At 43.8% G+C, this 18318-nt stretch overlaps 1 protein-coding gene across 2 annotated transcripts; it reads left to right on the top strand.

The window, feature by feature from the left end:
* The first annotated feature begins 489 nt into the window (after positions 1–489).
* RTCB (RNA 2',3'-cyclic phosphate and 5'-OH ligase) lies at positions 490–15948 on the top strand. Of its 2 annotated transcripts, XM_077829095.1 has the most exons (12): positions 501–726; positions 2090–2168; positions 3435–3502; positions 5112–5211; positions 6968–7124; positions 7608–7764; positions 9350–9509; positions 10249–10424; positions 11212–11400; positions 12647–12757; positions 13741–13860; positions 14834–15948. In XM_077829095.1, exons 1-12 carry the CDS (start codon positions 634–636, stop codon positions 14939–14941), a joined length of 1518 nt encoding a protein of 505 aa, XP_077685221.1. In that variant the 5' UTR covers positions 501–633; the 3' UTR covers positions 14942–15948. The 2 variants fall into 2 exon arrangements, 1 of the variants encoding a protein (XP_077685221.1); XR_013347381.1 differs by lacking the exon at positions 14834–15948 and having other exon boundaries at positions 490–726; positions 11567–12757; positions 13741–13778.
* Positions 15949–18318: the final 2370 nt, after the last annotated feature.

Below are 18318 nucleotides of genomic sequence, written 5' to 3'. Positions count from 1 at the left end.
GCAGGGTGCTGAGGGGAGAAGCGTGGCCCAGGGAGAGCAGTAGTCTCGGGGGCTCTCGCTTTTGATCGCGCTGCAGAGCTCGTGTGAGGGGCAAGCTCTAGGGGACAGTAGGAGCTCGGTCCCTACCGACCAGCAAGGCGTGGCCCACACAAGCGAACTGCCCCTCTCTGGGGCTGAATCCCGGGAGATCCCACCCCAGTGCCCCCGGCCCCCATCTTCCCTGCAGGGACCCGGCGGCTGCGGAACCCCCTGCCACTGCGCTCTGCACGAGCTCTGTGAGGGGGCCGGGGGCGCCTCGCGCTGGGGTTGTGCCAGAACGCTCTCCTACCACGCGCCGCCCGTACACCACACCGCAGGGGGCGGGGCGACCCTCCTGACGGCTCAGCGCCCTGCTCGGCCGCTAGGGGGCGCCGCAGGGCTGGCGTAATGTAACGCTCCAGACTGAACGGATGAAATCTGAGCCTCGGCGCGTCCCGTCCAACCTCCTCAGCTCTTGCCCTCCCATTCGCTGGATTTTCGCCTTCTGAGAGAGCCTGGGCCTCGGCGGCCTCCGTTGCATCCTGGCCGGTGGCGCCGTGTGGGAGTGGGAGCCGCTGGGTGCGTGTGTGACACGGAGTCTACAGGGCCGCCGCCATGAGCCGCAGCTACAATGATGAGCTGCAGTATCTGGACAAGCTCGACAAGAACAGCTGGAGGATCAAGAAGGGCTTCGTGCCCAACATGAATGTGAGCTCGGGGTGGGGTGTCCTGGGCTCGCGCTCGGCAGTGGCCGACCGTTCAGCGCGCGCTCCCGCACGCGCAGCCCGAGGTGGGGGTTGGGCTGCCCCGAGACTCCCTCCCCGCCCTTCGCCCTGGGGCTGCTGGCGCCCCCGCGCTGGGAGGAGGAGCCCGCGGCGGTGCGTGGCCTGTTGCTGTCCGCGAGACCTTCGCGCGCCAGGCTCCCGCCCGGGGAGCTGCGGCCTGAGCCTGGGACCAGACCCAGGGGCAGGGCCGGGCGGGGCCCACGGAGAGAAGCGGATCAGCGGCCCCGGGCAGGTGCTTTTGCGTCGGCTCAGGTCAAAGCGGGATCCGGGCGATGCCTTTGCCCAGCGGCTCTCGGGGAGGCTCCTTTGAAAATGTAACAAGTGGCTGGCGGTGGGGGTCTCTTGGAGGCAGGCACCACTCTTCCCCCGACAGCTCTGGTGCAGCTGGGATTTGTTTATTTTTTTACTTTTTTATTTTTGCATCCTAACGATTTACTTAGAGTATGAATCTGGCAATGTTCAATTAAACTTCAGAGAAAACATCCTGGCGTGCAGGTCGTAATGCTCCAAGGTATAATTGTGTCTAATTCCAGAAGTACAAGTTAGGAACCTAAGGTACACCCAGGCACCACCTGGGCCACATATACACCACCTCTGTTCTCCCTAACATCTGTCTGATTTTAGGCCTTAATACTACAGGTGCTAATGCATGTCAGTAGTTTTGTGCCTAAGGCTATGTCTATACTACAATTTATGGTTCCATAATTTATGTTGCTCAGGGTTGTGAAAAAACCACCCCCCGAGCAACATAAGTTACACCGACATAGCGCTCATGTGCACAGAAGCTACGTCAGCAGGAGAAACTCTCCTGTTGACATAGCGCTCGTGTGCACAGTGCTATGTCAACAGGAGAGTTTCTCCTGCTGACGTAGCTTCTGCCACTTATGCAGGTGATTTTATTATAGGCATAGAGCATCTTCACGAGACATGCTGCAGTGGCACAGTTGTATCGGTACAGCTGCGCTGCTGCAGCCCTGTACATATAGACGTGGCCTAAGTGTTTGCAGGATTGAGCGTTTGGATTGTAAACTTCTTGGCTCAAGGCTTGTGTTTTGGAATATCTTAGCATGTCTTAAGCACTACCAGAAACCTAATCAAATAATATACTTCTAAATAAACAGTGGCAAGAAAATGACAAAAAAAAAATACACTTTGTAACCTATTATATACCATTAGTCTTGGCAATTCTTGTTCTATAGTGTAGTTCTTCTTGTGGAAGTGAGTTTTTGTGAGACCAGTAATGATGCATTATTTTTGTCTCTTCTCCTTCTTGTGTTTGCCTCTAGGTGGAAGGAGTGTTTTATGTAAATGAGCCGCTAGAGAAATTAATGTTTGAGGAGTTACGAAATGCCTGCAGAGGTGGCGGTAAGTACAGGAAGATCCCATTCTTATTTGTTTTCATTAAATTTCAAACACTTGCTTCCCTTATTTCACTTTTTTCACCCTTACCTCCTAAAAAAGCCTCCTACCCTGAATTAATGTGGCTTGCATACATCAAAGAAAACAATGAAAATGTGTAGCGAAGGCTACTCATGTGTCCAGCCATGACATTATGCACTACCTGTGTGCTTAACAACACTGCTATCCTGAAAATAGCGCTGCTGAAATATGTTGGCTTGCCAGTCCTGGTGACTTAAGGGACTTAAGCAAGTTTTAAAAATAATTAATAAATTCCTGTGTTGATAAGAACTTTAAATAATTGAAAACTAAAAGGATTTTAAAATATACTGCACTTTTCATAATTACATCCTTTTAGTTATTTTCTGCATTTCACTCAGATTGGGCTATGAAAATAGACTTGTCAGTTAATTTCTAGTTCTCATGTGACAGCACAATGCAGGAAGGAAATCTTAAATACATAATACAGAGGAAGCTAAAACAACAAACATGGGGATATTTCTGTTTGATCTTAGGTTTTGTAACATCTTTATATATAAATACAAACTAAATTGACTTGGCACTGTCCTCTGAAGGCTTCTAGCTTCATGATATTGGTACAGCATGGACATCAAGAGTGCAAGCTTCCTGACAGTGCCTCAGCCTTGACCTGGAAGGCGGCAGGGACCACAAAGTGGGAAGAAAAGGGAGTTCATTCTCCATACCCCAGTCAGTCCTTGGTTTGTCTTTTGATATTTACCAACAAGAGTGCCAGCTGTAGAGGTGGTTTGTGTTATGTCAACACCTCTGTGCTCTGCATTGATGCCACAAGATTAATTTCACTGTAGCATGATCTATTGAAGGTTTTCAGAAATTAGCCCACCTTTTTTAATCTAGCATTTGTGGGAGCTCTGTTGTAGACCGAGAGCCAGCATTTTGACCTTCTTATACAGGTCTAGATTATATGGCGGTAAAAATGTAAACAGGTGGCCTATACCGGCACTTGGATGCTAGCAACAGTCGGAGCTGCACTGATACTGGAGCCACAGTGGGAGAATTTCAGAAACTCTTCAGTATAATGGGGCTGTAGCTCCCCAAAGTGCCAGGTATTTTCCACCAGATTGAAATGACTTTTGGTCACTACTGATCTGCCTGGATTTTGAGTAGCAACTTGAAAGGTGCTACCATATCAGTCATGATCAACGCTGTTCATTGGCAAGTCCCTTGGATAAACTTTCAGTTGTCTTCTTTCAGGTGCTGGTGGATTCTTGCCTGCCATGAAACAGATTGGGAATGTGGCTGCACTACCTGGCATTATTCATGTGAGTGACTGCTCTGAAGAATTGTTCTTTTTCTTCCCCTAGGACCTCACCAGTCATCCATGAGTTCTTGAAAATAATCACAAATAGTTCTGAGATTGCTTCTGCTAGTTCCTTTAGTACGCTAGGGTGAATTTTGTCAGGCCCAACCAACTTGAATACATCTAAATTATCTAAATATCCTTTGACGTGTTCTTTCCTTGTTCTGGCTTGTGTCCCCCTCCCCCTTGTTGATATTGTGTTACGCATCTGGTCACAATTTTTTTTTTGGTAAAGACAGAAGCATTAAAATGCCTCCACCTTCTTGGTGTCATCCGTTATTAGTTCTTCCTTCCCATTAAATAGCGGACCTACACTTTTCTTTGTCTTTATTTTGCTTCTAATACATTTAAGAAACTTCTATACGTGATAGGGTGTGTCACTTTTCAGGAAGCTGAGAGTAAAGTGTTTTTGTAGGGGGCGAGTTACTTCTAATTTTTCTTAACTGTCAATAAGCAACATGGTGGTTTCATTTTCAGTTGTTTTACATGGTGACTAAGCAAAAGCTCTAATTCATTTTTTTCAATAAAGTGCTGCCCTTGGGGCTATAAAAGGTCTAAAAGGTGATCTGTAAAGGAGAAGAATCGGGGATGTGGGTTGTTTTGTTTTTGTCTGTTTTGCAAACTGTTCTTTAAAATTGCTTTTCAGCTTGTCTTACCACAGAAATGTCACAAATATCTATTCTAGTCTTCTGTCTATGTTAGAGGGCTTCCTGGTTGCAAATCGAGCTTTCTTAGGACGGGAAAAGGTTGAATTCTTAATAAATGGCTTTTCTTCCCAATGTTGGTGTTTTAAATAAGTGTTCAAAACAGTTTTAAATAGTCTGATTAAAAATCACAACCCTTATCAATTAATCAGGGTTCATTTTCTTGAAAGCTGTGAAGTCATTACTAATTCTCCATAAAGTCTTCTGGGACAGACAAGATCTGAATTTCTAGTGTTGTTGGGGAGGAGAAAGGGCAGGCCTCTTCTAGCCATCGTAAAATAAAGTATCTGCAAAAGGGCCTCTTTATGTTGCAGGTCATACTAACAAAAACTAGCTTAAACATTTACCTCTTGGGTCATTTTTGTTTGGGATGAAGCACTTACTTTGTGTGCAGTTATACAATTCAATATTGGAAAATGATGTCTGTTTCCTGCTTGCCTCTTACTTAATGTTGTTGTTTTTTTTTTCTTTCCTTTGTTTTGCAATCTGCTGGCATTTTGGGTGACTTTCTGCATGCTTGAACTTCCTTGCCTTTTATTGTGGGCTTGTCATTATTAAATCCAGTTTAATTGAATGAGGCAGATGTGCTATATCTGAGGCAGATGAGTCCTAATGATAAACTGCTTATCAGTTTAGATACCACAATTCAATTCAAAAGTTGTTTCCTGTGTCAATGTGGAATGTGGGAACTCTGAATCCAGGTAGCTGACTGGTGTGTTGATCTGTAAACTGCCCCAGATACTGTTACTGGTTACTAGTCTTGGCGTAAGGTTTACATTGTGCCTGTCTATACGTGGAACAGGATTGTATATAATTTAAAAGAAGTCTTTCCACTGCCCATTTGAAATCTGATGAACTTTCTTGCAGAGATCTATTGGGCTTCCTGATGTACATTCTGGCTATGGGTTTGCCATTGGTAACATGGCAGCATTTGACATGAGTGACCCAGAGGCAGTGGTGTCACCAGGTAAGAGTAACTTGAGTCTGATGTAATATACTTTGAGAAATATCTTTGGTGATTGGAAATTCTTTCTTGAAATAGCTGTTTGAGATCCCCACTCTTTTACAGTACAGAAGTAAAGTGAAATGTTTTTTATAGTGACCTGAAAAGTTTTTCTCTGTTGAGGTACCAGTTCATCCATCCTGAGTTCTGTTTTTTCTGCAGGAGTTGATTACAACCTAAACAGTGCAGGGAGCCTTGCTCTCTTCACGCTGTTTTGAGTGTCTGTTCCCAACTTCTGAAGAGAGAGCCCAGAACCCCTGAACTTGGTTTTGGGCAGGTAAAAGAGGAACTAATTTTTAACTTTAGTTTTAAAATGTTTGTCCATTTATGTTAAGGATTTATGATCTAAATAGTTTTGCCTCATTTTTTAAGAACTTTTGAGTTCACTTTTATTAACCATTTGGAAATGCCTCTGTGCTGGCATCTAACAGCTATTATTCTAAACTGCGTGTATGGGACACAGGAATTGCCATAATGGACCAGATCCCCAGGTCCATCTAGTTCAGTATCTTGCTCTGGCACGGGTCAGCACCAGATGTTTCAGAGGAAGGCTTAAGAACGTGGTAATAGACGGATTTAGGATAATCTGCCCTCCAATTAGGTCTCATCCTGGTCTCTAATAGTTAGATACCTGCTCTAAAACAAGGTTAGTATGCTTTCCAAAAAAATTATCATAAATTATATCTCTCTGGATATTCTTGACATCTATATAAACAACCAATCCATTTCTGAATCTTAAATTCTTGGCCTCAACTGTTCTTGTGGGTAGCAAGTTCCAAAGTTGTTTTCTCACCCAATGTGTGAGTTTCCTTTTATCAGTTTTGGATTCCCCAACTTTTAATTCCATTGAGTGTCCACTTTCTCTTCCGCTATGAGACCAGGAGAAGAGAAGTTCCCAATCTACCTTTTTTAGGCCAGTCATTTCTCCTTATTTGTCTCCTTTCTAGGTAAATAATCCCATCACTCTTGTGAGTTTCTCCACGTCATTGATAATTCTCATCACTCTTCTCTAATCGCCCTTTAATACTGAAATAAAGTATCACTTAACGTAAACAATCTTGGGTCACAGTTTACTGCCAAATGTGACAGCAGGGAGAGCTTGCTGTTTGCCTTCCAGAGGAGAACACTTTTTGCACTAATTTAAAAGCCAGCTACCTTAAATACAAAGATTTTGTTTTCAAATAACTTAAATTAGAAATGGAAAAGGCTGTGTTTGGGAGGGTAGAAAATCAATGTATTTTAATTGTAATGTGTATGTTGGGTAGTTTGGATAGGTATTTCTATATTAATCACAGGAGCAACCTTACAGGTTAAGGACTTTGTGGGAGACTGTGCTTTTCTATCCATGATCTAGTACAGTGTCCAGAGCAGGGGAATAGCCCTGTAGCACTGAGTGAAGGTGTTGTGAATATGGAATACTTTTCATTACAGTGGTGCCAAATTTTACCCTATTTGGGGGGTTGCATTGTCAGCTTGCCAGGGGCCTACAGACTGCATGGAAATTCACTAAAATGGAGCAGATTGCAGCTGTCCTCTCATTTAATATGGTAGTAGAACTGATGAAGACTGCAGGCCCTAGTATACAAAACTTTCTCTGTCAGGAAGCACTTCAGCATTAAAGATAAACGTGCCCAAATGCTACAGCATAGCATTCTGTGGCCCACAACTGAGCAGCCCCATCTATTAACTTTGTGTGTGTTTTTGTTTTTTATACCTTCAGGTGGTGTCGGGTTTGACATCAACTGTGGTGTCCGATTGCTGCGTACGAACCTGGATGAAAGTGACGTCCAGCCCGTGAAGGAACAGCTCGCCCAGGCCATGTTTGACCATATTCCAGTTGGGGTGGGCTCCAAGGGTGTCATCCCCATGAATGCCAAGTAAGTAAATGACTGTGTGTGCACTTTTGGGGCATGGGCAGTGTCTGGCCTTTGTTTTGAGAAGGGATTTGCAGGTGGAAGGCTGGAAGGAGGTGGAAAGAAACTTCCTGGCCCATTCCTTGCCTCTACACATACAGCTAGAAATAATAGTACAAAGCCATCTAGGAGTCAGAGGATTATTTAAGTGTGCTTTAAGGGTTATCAGCTCTCATAATGGAGGGTTTCTTTAATTGTATAGATAGTGATGCTAAAATGTCAGCCCTTACCCTGATAGGGGGGAGGAGAAACAATGAAGTTGCAAGTGGCTTTATTCACAAACTTTATCTTTGTGGAACAGGCTTTTTGGTTGGCAGCAAAGGGTTGAGTTGAACTCATGGGCTTTTCACCACTTCAGACATGGGTGTGAACCCTTGGGACACATGTGAGGTTAACTTTGTGCTAGTACTTATTTAAGAGTTCGAGGAAAGTGTCTTGATGTTGCAGGGACTTGGAGGAGGCCCTGGAGATGGGTGTGGACTGGTCTCTCCGGGAAGGCTATGCCTGGGCGGAGGACAAGGAGCACTGTGAGGAGTATGGAAGGATGCTGCAGGCTGATCCCAATAAGGTCTCCTCAAGAGCTAAGAAAAGAGGTTTGCCTCAGGTAAATGTTACCTGTAAGGTGGTTGTAAACACTTTGAGGTTTAAAACAACAACAAGAAAAAATTAGCTTCATTTCTATAACTCATGCCCTGTGTTCATATAGGTTTTGACTTGTCATGATTTGGGAGGGGTTATGATTTTGAATCCATTTTCTGACAGAGCTAGAATAGGGGAAAACAAATAACAGTTAGAACTGTAATTTAATTCTTATGTAGGTATAAAATTGGCTATAGCAAAAAATCCCAGTGAGTTGCCCTCCCATCTGTTGCTAAACAGCTGGCCCTAACTGTTTGAATTCGTCACTACTAGCACTTGTCAACCTTTTAGGAATGGTAACTTCTCTAGATTTTTTTTTTGTTCTGGTTACATTGACTTAAATTTTCTGAGGCAACAATGTATTTATTAAAAAAACCTTTGAAGAACATGTCCTGTGACTTAATTGTAAAATTCTGGCCTGCCATGCAAGAGAACTGGATTTAACTTCCACTGCTGATAGCTCATTGCCTGGGTTGGTGTGCTGGCTAGAGCAGAGATCATACCATTACTATAATTTAAAGGCTTCTTCCTCCAGCTCTCGTGGGTATTATTAATGAGAATATATTGCAATTCCATAGCATTTTAACCTTTAAAGAATTTTGAAAACATTAACCTTCATATCTCTCCTGTGGAGCAGGTAATTATCTGTTTCTCACAGTTAAGTGAATTTCCTAAATGTACAGAGTTGGTGTCAAAACCATAATTAGAAGCTGGGCGATTCTGGCTCCTAGTCCTATGCTCAGACCACATCTCCATCATTGATGGCTGACTTCTCCAGGAATGAGGCTTTTAAAAAAACCCACCTGTTGTTTTTACAAACTTTTTTGGTCATATCTACACTACCACTTATGTCAGCAAAATGTATGTTGCTCAGGGGTATGAAAAAACAGCCCATACCGGCATAAGTGGTAGTGTGTACAGCACTATGTTGGTGTTAAAGGTTTTGCTGCCGACATAGCTACTGCCACTTGTTAGGGGTGGTTTAATTATGTTGATGGGAGAGCTCTCTCCCGTTGGCATAGCGCAGTTACATGAGAGATCTTACAGCGGCACAGCTGCATTGGTACAGCTGTGCCGCTGTAAACTCTCTAGTGTAGACATTGCCTCAGCCCTATTACTAAGCCCATGTAAAGGCTACTTCTCTTTACTATCTGTGTTTTAGAATCTATTCCTTCCTTTTAAGTATGCCTCTGTGTGTTTGCTGAAAGTGGCTGCACTACTGGCAGGTCCTGGTCCTTCTATTGAATCATATTCTCCTGCTACAACTATTTATTTTTGGACCTTTTTTTTAAAAAAATATGTATTTTGATCTTCTTACAAGTTTCAAGGGAGACAAACAAGATTATATCTGCACAGTCCTTTTGATAGCCGGGATTCAGGAATAGACTTCCACGTTCTAACCAATTCATACCTTCTAACCACACTCTATGACAATTCACCATATTGCACATAAACTCTTAATTCATAATATCTCCAAAGGAAAAAGCCATTCCTCTTTTTGACTGGTGTCTAATCACTAGATGGCTAAGATATCTTGTTGTAATTGGCAGCTGGGGACCCTGGGAGCAGGAAACCATTATGCTGAGATCCAGGTGGTGGATGACATTTATAATGAGTATGCTGCCAGGAAGATGGGCATTGATCACAAGGGACAGGTGTGTGTAATGATCCACAGCGGCAGCAGAGGCCTGGGCCATCAAGTAGCTACAGGTATATTTTGTGATAAGACTACTTTTTCAAGAGCTGAAGTAAGATAAAAATCTCTTTGGAATAGTCTGCTGCTCACAATAAACCCTATTAACCAGTCAAGTTTATTAGCATATATTCAGTACTTATATTGTGCTTTAAAAACAATGAGTTAATCCTTAAACAGCCCTTATGAGATAGGTAATTCTCTACATTTGAGATTGTGGGGGAATGGGACAGATATCTAGATTGTGAGCCCTCTAGGGCAGAAGCTGTCTGTATTTGCTTAGTATGAGACTCTAATCCTTGGTTGGGATCCGTAGGCACTATTGCAGTAGAAATAAGAGGAAAAGGAGAGAGGTGTTAACTTTCCAAAGATCACAGAAAAAGTCAGTGTTAGAGCTGTGGTTAGAACATCGGAGTTCCTACACTGAGTGCTGTGCTCAGACCTCTAAACCATACTCCTAGGACTTTAACTGTACCTATTAGGTAGTTAAAACTTAAAACACATGCTCTAAGGAGCATGTCTTTTCTCCAGGCACCTAGTTCCATCACTTTCACTCTGAAGGTGGTACTGGGGGACCCTGTGTAGCAACAACTGAAGTAGTCATTCCACACGTTCACTTCTAATTTTAAGAGGAAGTTGAAGGTTCAACCACCTTCTGGTACCTCTGTGAGGGGAGCTGGGTTTTCTGCCTGTGAATCCAGATCTGAAGCCTTTCAAGGTAGAGGTGACAGGCTGGTTGTATTTGTTTTTCCCCAGATGCTTTAGTGGCTATGGAGAAAGCCATGAAACGGGACAAGATCATAGTTAATGATCGCCAGTTGGCATGCGCCAGAATTGCCTCCCCAGAGGGACAGGACTACCTAAAGGGAATGGCAGCGGCTGGGAACTATGCATGGGTCAACCGCTCTTCCATGACCTTCCTAACCAGACAGGTAGGAGCAGAACTGCTGTTCTGCTACAAGTATTCTGGTGCTTTTAAAGGTCTCTGGAACAAGGTAAAACATGTTGAGCCATGATGGTGAGCAGCTCCATGAAGCTTGTACTTTTCTGCTGCCTGTCCTATGTCGACTTGTTGGTTTAAGAGAAGACTTCAGTCTCCAGGGCAATCAGTCCAATACCTTTTAGCAGCAGAAAAGTCTCACTGGGTTACATCTGGGCTACATCTAAAAGATGTAGAATAACATGTCTTAACATTTCTTCTTCTGCTAGGTTGAGAGGGTAAAATTTTCAGGAGTGCCAGTGCTCCATTTTCAAAAGCTAAATGCTGAGGTATCTTTTGTTACCCTCAAACTGGCAGAAGAGGAAATACTAAGGCATGTTTCACAGCTTTTTGACTGATTTCTGGTGTTCTAAGTCTTCCTGATTGATTTCTAATACTTTCAGAAGGATCCAAGCTGCCAGCGAACAGATAATCGGTCCAATTTGGTTGTAGAGTAAATTTTTTGCACAACTCGATTGACTTCAATGAAGTTGCATTCACTTATGTCAGGGCTACATTTGGCTCAGTGTTTTGAGAACCAGGGAGGCTGAACTGAAAGTTTTGCCTTACCTGTCACTTCATTTAGTTGCAGTGTTTTGTTTTCTGATACAGTTTCCCACAACAGGCCATTTTTTAAATGAGTCTGCTGCTTTTTAACCCCTAAAAATCAGAGAAAGCTTTAAGGTTTCTATAGCTGTGTGGAATTGCCCCTGTGTTTACATCCAAACTTTCTCCCTTAGGCCTTTGCTAAAGTCTTCAACACAACCCCTGATGACCTAGATCTTCATGTGATCTATGATGTGTCTCATAATATCGCCAAAGTGGAGCAGCATGTGGTGGATGGAAAAGAGCGGACCCTGCTGGTGCACAGAAAGGGATCGACCAGGGCTTTCCCTCCTCATCATCCTCTCATTGCTGTCGATTACCAAGTACGGATAACTTCAGGGGGAAGTGGAGGCAGGGGAGGGGATTTCAGATGAATAGGAAGGGTTTCTGTGTTACTAACAGAGGAAGACTTTAAATGTTGTTTCAGTTCACACAGGGTAGCAAATTAATTATATTGGAACATTTACCAGTGTCCGTCATTATCCTCAGGCTTGTATTGAAACTTTTGGACACTTCCGGATTCACCTTTCTTCCCCAGCCTACAATTGCCTGCGTGATCTTCTAGCTATCTGCCCTCTGTCCACTCCTTGGGTTGGGCAAACTATGGCTTGGGGGCCGCATCCAGCCCTTCAGATGTTTTAATCCAGCCCTTGAGCTGCCACTCCAGCCAGGGAGTGGGGTCAGGGGTTTGCCCTGCTCTGCACGTGCCGTGGTCCCCACAGCTCCCGGAAGCAGCGGCATATGCCCCCTCTGGCTACCACGCATAGAGGCAGTTAGGGGGCTCCACATGCTGCTTCTGTACCAAGTGCAGCCCCCACAGCTCCCATTGGGTGGTAACCGTGGCCAATGGGAGCTGCAGGAGCTGCGCCTGCAGATGGGGCAGCACACAGAGTCGCCTGGCTGGGCCTCCGTGTAGGAGTCGGAGGGGGGAGCTGCTGCTGCTTCCAGGAGCTGCTTAAGGTAAGTGCTGCCTGGAGCCTGCACCCTGACACCTTCCCGCCCCCCTGCCCTAGCCCTGATCCGCGTCCCGCCCTCCAAATACCTCAGTCCCAGCCTGGAGCACCCTTCTGTACCCTCATCTCCAGTCCCACCAGAGAGCCTGCACCCCCAGCTTTAGCCCTCACCTCCCCCCCCACACCCCAACCTCCCATCCCAGCTCTGAGCCCCCTCCTACACCCTGATCTCCTCCATTCTGGCCCCACCCAAGAGCCTGCTCTCCAAGCCAGAGCCCTCACTCCCTCCCACACCCTAACCCCCAATTTCATGGCCCGCCATAAAATTTCCATACCCAGATGTGGCCCTCAGTCCAAAAAGTTTTCCCACCCATGCCTTAGGACAAACTGTGTCTATTTGCCTGACCTCTTCATGATGAACATCTTTATACACTGCCTGCATTTTCCTGTCATCTAGTGACTCAGAACTCCTGGGTACACAGCCAGAGGCTTGCCAGAACTCCTTTATGGATATGTGATGGTGCCCTGGTCCCCCTTATTATTTATTGATCAAAACTATTTTAAATCTTGAGTGAATTTGATCTTAAATTGGGATTATTTTTGTTTGCACCCCTAGCTGACTGGACAGCCAGTACTGATTGGCGGAACAATGGGAACCTGCAGCTATGTTCTTACTGGTACCGAACAAGGCATGACCGAGACCTTTGGAACCACGTGCCATGGAGCTGTAAGTACAAAACACCATTAAAGAAGGGGTTGTGATGGGATATCCAAGAAACAGCTGCTCAAGGGGCAGCCAGTGTGCTGTTACACTTGTGAGTAGGGGAGATAAGATTCCCAGATCTCCAGCCTAGGGAGTGTCCGTCCGCAGTATGCCTCGTGCACTCTTGATGCCTCTTTCTCTGGCTAACACTAAACTTTGAATGGCTCTGGAGGGAGCTGTGCATGGCCTTCCTTGCTTACAGGAAGGATTGGTGTGGTGGACAGAGCTCCCCCCCACCAAACACTAACCGCCCGAACTACGAACGGGAATGAAAGTCTTAAGGATGCCCATGCAAAGCACTTCCCTTGGTGGAAGGAGGTGGTGCTCGGGCTTCTTTACCAGTGGAAATAAATAGTTGCAGCTTCCTTGCCCAGTTAAAGCCTAGATTGGGAATACTGACTACCTAGCAGTTTGGGTGAAAAGAGAAACCTACAGGGATCCTAGATACCTTCATGCTGTGGATTGTTGTACATGTAGTGATCCCTAACATTAGCGCTCTAGGATGTGCTATTGATTATGCAGGAACCCCAGCACACCAATGCATTTTAGTTCTGCCTCCTGTTTCTCAGCTCGCCTGAGGCACGTGATCTGTGCATCAAACTGCACGTTTTGCTACTTGGAATTTGTGTACAACACACACCTCCTACTAAATATTAATGTATGCTGACTTGTTAAAAGTCGCTTGCTCTGTAAAGCACCAGAGATACCCAGAAAGTCTTCTTTTTGGGTATTCTGTCCCATCAAGTCTCTGGTTAGTTTAAATGTAAAATATGTGCATAATCACTTCTGCAAATGCTGTCTTGCCTGGAATGAAACACCTAGATGTGTGATTTTATTTATTTATTTATTTATTTATTTCCCCCACTGTCTGTCGGTCTTAGTAATGCAACTCTTACTCCTCGTGGTGATTACAAAATAAAGTGAAATAATCTAAATCTATTGCTTAGGGTCGTGCATTGTCCCGAGCCAAATCTCGACGAAATTTGGACTTCCAGGATGTGTTGGACAAGCTGGCTGACATGGGGATCGCCATCCGTGTTGCTTCCCCCAAGCTAGTCATGGAAGAAGTAAGTTTTAAATTTGTGACTGGGCGTGTACTCTGATAGATTTGTCCACTGGGGCATTAGAGGAGCAGCTCATGCATTCCTGATGGAAGCTGTCAAATTCTCCAAGTGTCACACTGAATATTTCCCCATGCTGTAGGAAGGGAATCTCCTCCTGGAAGTCTGGTTTTCTGGGGATAGGAATAATTTCTTTCCATTGTGCAAAGAGACTTGATATTGGTGCCATATAAGCCTTTTGGCCATATTCCTTGGGTTTCCACCCTTCTGTGATGTGCTTGCCAACTCTAACTACATCTTGCACTTCAGCTTCTAGAATTGGCAATATGCAGATATTGTTTTGCTTTTAGGATACCTAGAACTCTTGTATTTGCTTAGGCCAGGAGGAAGGACGTTCTTTGTGGTTTTTTGTCTATGAACAATCTGCTTCTCAAAAATGGTTCACAGCTGTTGGTGTTTTTTGGTACCTCAAAGTTTTATTAAGGAAGGAGCATTTAATGTGTGTTGTTTTTAATGGGCTAGGTGCTGTAACAACGCATTCTCTGACATGAAGAGCCTGCATTCAAAACCAGCCCAATCTAGTCCTTTGCCCAAATGATGGCATCAGAGAAAACTCCATGGAGGTTTACTCTGATGATTCCAGGCACTAATAGGGCTGTGAAAGTTAACCTTTATAGGCAGCCTCTTTCTGGGAGGAAGTTGGAGTGGCTTGTTCCATAGTGCAGGCACCCGGTGTTCTCTCTCCTGGTGCTGAGTCCCGTGTAGTGGCAAGTTCAGTTCCTGAATATCTTCAAAATAGCTTGATTTCCCCACCCCCCACCGAATAAGACAGAAACTTGCTATGTCCTTCAAGTGGTTCACTAATCTTTTAGCTGTGTAAAAATAACTAGTTCCTTCAATGAGTAAGTTCCCCTATTTTAACAGAGTTGAAGGGTAAAGCAAGAGGCATGTGTCTAATTTTGTGTCTCATTTTTTTCAGGCACCAGAATCCTATAAGAATGTGACAGATGTGGTTAACACCTGCCATGCTGCTGGCATCAGCAAGAAAGCTATTAAATTGAGACCTATCGCTGTTATTAAAGGCTAGGATGTAACTGAGACCATCCGAAACCACTGGCAAAGCAATGCCTTCCACAGAACTGACTAAAATCGTCATTGTCATCTTTCACACCTCTTGACTGCAGAGTGCTCAGAAAGTACACTCCCTATTTTAGAAATATGACTGGGCGAGGATGCTCTTGTTATTACCCAGAGTCTCAAAAGTAACATTTTTGTGGTACGGTGCTCTTTAGCATGCAGAAGGGGTAAACAAACCGATGCTGTTGCCTTTATGTATAATGATCCCACAAAAATGCATGAAATTCCATTAGCAGAACTGCAGACCTGGCTCAACCAGACTGTCGCTAATAAGCCTGCAGATTGCAGTACACCCTTCATCAGCAAGTTTAATATATAACTCTTGCCTAACTCAGTGTGCACCCAAGTGACTGGAGCCCCTGATGCCAGCTGAAGTCCTCTGGCAGGTCACATACAGAACTCCTGGCAGTGGGAAGATGCTCTGTTTGCAAACACTAGTCTATATTGTGTAGACATATGGTAGTGGTAGTTATGTAAAAAATGATGAGTAGGGAGTGGTCTTAACCCTAACAAAAAGCAAAAAAAGAGACTAGCCAGGGTTCAGACACAGCCCACATAATCAAAACATGGTCCTGGGGTGTACTGACTCCTTTGATATTGACAGTTGTTCCACAAGGGCTGATGGGAATTCTAGTGCCATTGGGTATGTTGTTAGAAAGGTCAAATGTTACCTTGCACATCGTATGACTTAACAACTGATAGATGCGCTTAGCATAAAACTTGAAAGGTCTGCAACTGTAATTGGATCTGCTGGTGCAGCTCTCTCCAATGGGTTTCTGTGTGGATGACTTAGTGGTTTGAGATGCAGGATCATGACTGAAGATAAGTATGATTTGAGACTGACAGATTAGCCCTTTATTTTTGTTTTACATTTAGTAGTTGGGAGGCAAATCACCAAAGTTGGTGAATTTCTGGGAACTTGGAACTTCTAAATAAAAACAGGAAAACACAAAATCACTGCAGTGTGTGTTGTGTCCTCATTGTGTTGCTGAAACAGCTGATTATTAAAAAGAAAAAAGTGCTTATACTGTGGTCTAGAAGTTACCAAGGTTTCAGATTATAGCCAAGATGGTGTGTCTGCATTTGGTCTATGAATTGTACAAATGTTTGCATTTAATAGCGCTGTTTGTTCCAAGAAATGCTAATATAGCAAATAAGTGCTTAACTTTAATGGAATTGTTGAACATTACACTTTTCTCAGAACCAGCTCTCCCTCCCCCCTCCCCCCCCGCTTTTTTCGTGGGTGAAACTTGCTTGTAAATGTAAATGCAGACACTAGATGGCACTTGCATTAAAATAAAACCCTGAAGTTAGTGCATAAGTGCACAAATGCCTATAATAGGGGTTCAGAAACTATCTATCAGTAGAGGCTCCAACTTGGGCTTGTCTGATTATGTACTCATGAAAATGTTAATTCAAAGCAAGTGCCTCGCATGAAGCCTGTTGATGTCGGAATATGGAATGTGATTCAAATTAATAACCTAACATTAAGTTTTATTAGAATTTTAAGAGTTAGAACTTTATTTTTACAGGTAAAGAATCAGTCTGTGCTAGGAGACACTGGTATTACCACTTGTCACGCCTTATTTTGATGTCACTTCCTCCATTGTCTCCAGTGGAATCACTCCCAGTTCTCACCTACATAAGATCAAAATCAAGCTCACTGAATTTCAGTGCATGTTTTGCAGGCAGAATTAGACCCAAAGAGTCAGGAGCCACAACTTAAGTTGTGCTGCTCCCCATCCCCTGCTGTGGTGTGAGCTCCATGCAGCATACTTTGCACATGGCTGACGTAAATGTAATTTTTTTTCATTGCCATATTTCAAGGGACCTCTTAAAATATTTGTGCATGTTTCATTATTTGTGAAACCATCATGGTTTGAATATACATTTTTTTCCTAACTTCCATTTTCCTGTGTTGCAAATGAAATTGAAATTAATGGTAGCTTTTGTTTAACCATCACCGTACATTCAAACAGGCAGAACTTTTATATACAAAAGATACATTCTGTTTTTTATGAGATTCTACTTGACCTTTTCCTTACAGTTAATTTTTGTGCATGAGGATTAATGGAACCTAGATCTGACGATTTTGTTAGCAGGTGCTGCCGTACCAGTACCAATGTGTTGGGAATTTTTGGTAAACTGTACAGAACTGTCTTCGTTAGTTTCTTGGCCAGGGAGGAGTAGAGTGTAAAAGAACTCAGATTTCTCCAGATACTACTATTGGCCAAAACAGTTTTAAAATAGGACAAATTTAGAGTTTAAAACTTTTGACTCTGCCCTGAACTACATTATGAACTAATATGATATAATTACATCCCTTGGGGTGTGGAAAATCCATACCCCTGAGTGATGCATTTATGTCAGCCAAACTCCCAGTGTAGACAGCGCTATGTTGACAGGAGGGATTCTCCCACTGACATAACTACCACCTCTTAGGGAAGTGGAGTACCTATGCTAATGGGAGAAGCTCTTCCATCAGTGTAGGTAGTGTCTTCACTTAAAGCATAACAGCTTCTGCAGGATTATAGGTGTATAGAAGCTCTGTTGTCTTCAACTCTGGATGTAAACATGTATTTATTAAATGTGGTAAAAGTCCCCACCCCAAGGAGCAGAACATACATTAGAAAACAAGATAGTTGGGCTAAATCAAATGAAGAGAGTAGGTGACGAAGGCAGGTAGCACACACATTGTGTCCCTGTAGGGGCTGCTGGAATACAGGAGAGTTAGAGAGCTCTGTGATGAGCATGAAAGATGTTTCCCACACCTCACCCAGAAAAGATGGACAGAGCCTTAGTACATTTACAGTCAAAAAGTGAATAGCTGACAGTATTTTCTTTAGGCTTTATTTTTTTTTTTTTTTTTTTTGCAGAAACCACTGGTGGGTGGGGGATTACACCCCATAAGTGGAGCTATTGGACTCTCAATCTGTCCAGTGGCAGGCACTACTACTATCCCTGCCCAACTGTATTCACTTTATCTTCTAATGATGTCTTGTGAAGTCCCCTGGCAGAGCTGGCCAATGGAGAACTTATATAGTACGTGTCTGCATTATGTCTAGTTGGAGCCAGTGCACGAAAACTGGTGCTTAGATACAAAGACTTCCACCTTCAGTGAGAGTGAAACCCCCAGGAGTGAAGCTATACAAGAATGATTTAAGGTATGAATATTTAAATTCTCTAAGAGGTAGAATGGCGGGATACTTCTGGTTTTAGTGGTATGTGAAGGATCATCTCTGTTAGTAATTTCTCATAATATAAAACTCCACCACCACTAACGGGTATTGCTGTAGCGCCCTGTGCTACTAAGCCTACAGAAGGAAT

The sequence above is a fragment of the Eretmochelys imbricata genome, chromosome 1 (genome assembly GCF_965152235.1).
Source record: "Eretmochelys imbricata isolate rEreImb1 chromosome 1, rEreImb1.hap1, whole genome shotgun sequence".
NCBI classification, from domain to species: Eukaryota; Metazoa; Chordata; order Testudines; family Cheloniidae; genus Eretmochelys; species Eretmochelys imbricata.
Note: the sequence above shows the minus strand (reverse complement) of the source record. Positions and strands in the feature narration are given on the sequence as shown.

What these genes read in the sequence shown, in the direction of transcription:
- RTCB (XM_077829095.1), top strand. Translation starts at nt 634, where the DNA reads ATGAGCCGCAGCTACAATGATGAGCTGCAGTATCTGGACAAGCTCGAC. An exon ending in GGGCCATCAAGTAGCTACAG is followed by an intron (nt 9,510 to 10,248) that starts GTATATTTTGTG and finishes GTTTTTCCCCAG; the next exon opens with ATGCTTTAGTGGCTATGGAG. An exon ending in GAACCACGTGCCATGGAGCT is followed by an intron (nt 12,758 to 13,740) that starts GTAAGTACAAAA and finishes TCTATTGCTTAG; the next exon opens with GGTCGTGCATTGTCCCGAGC.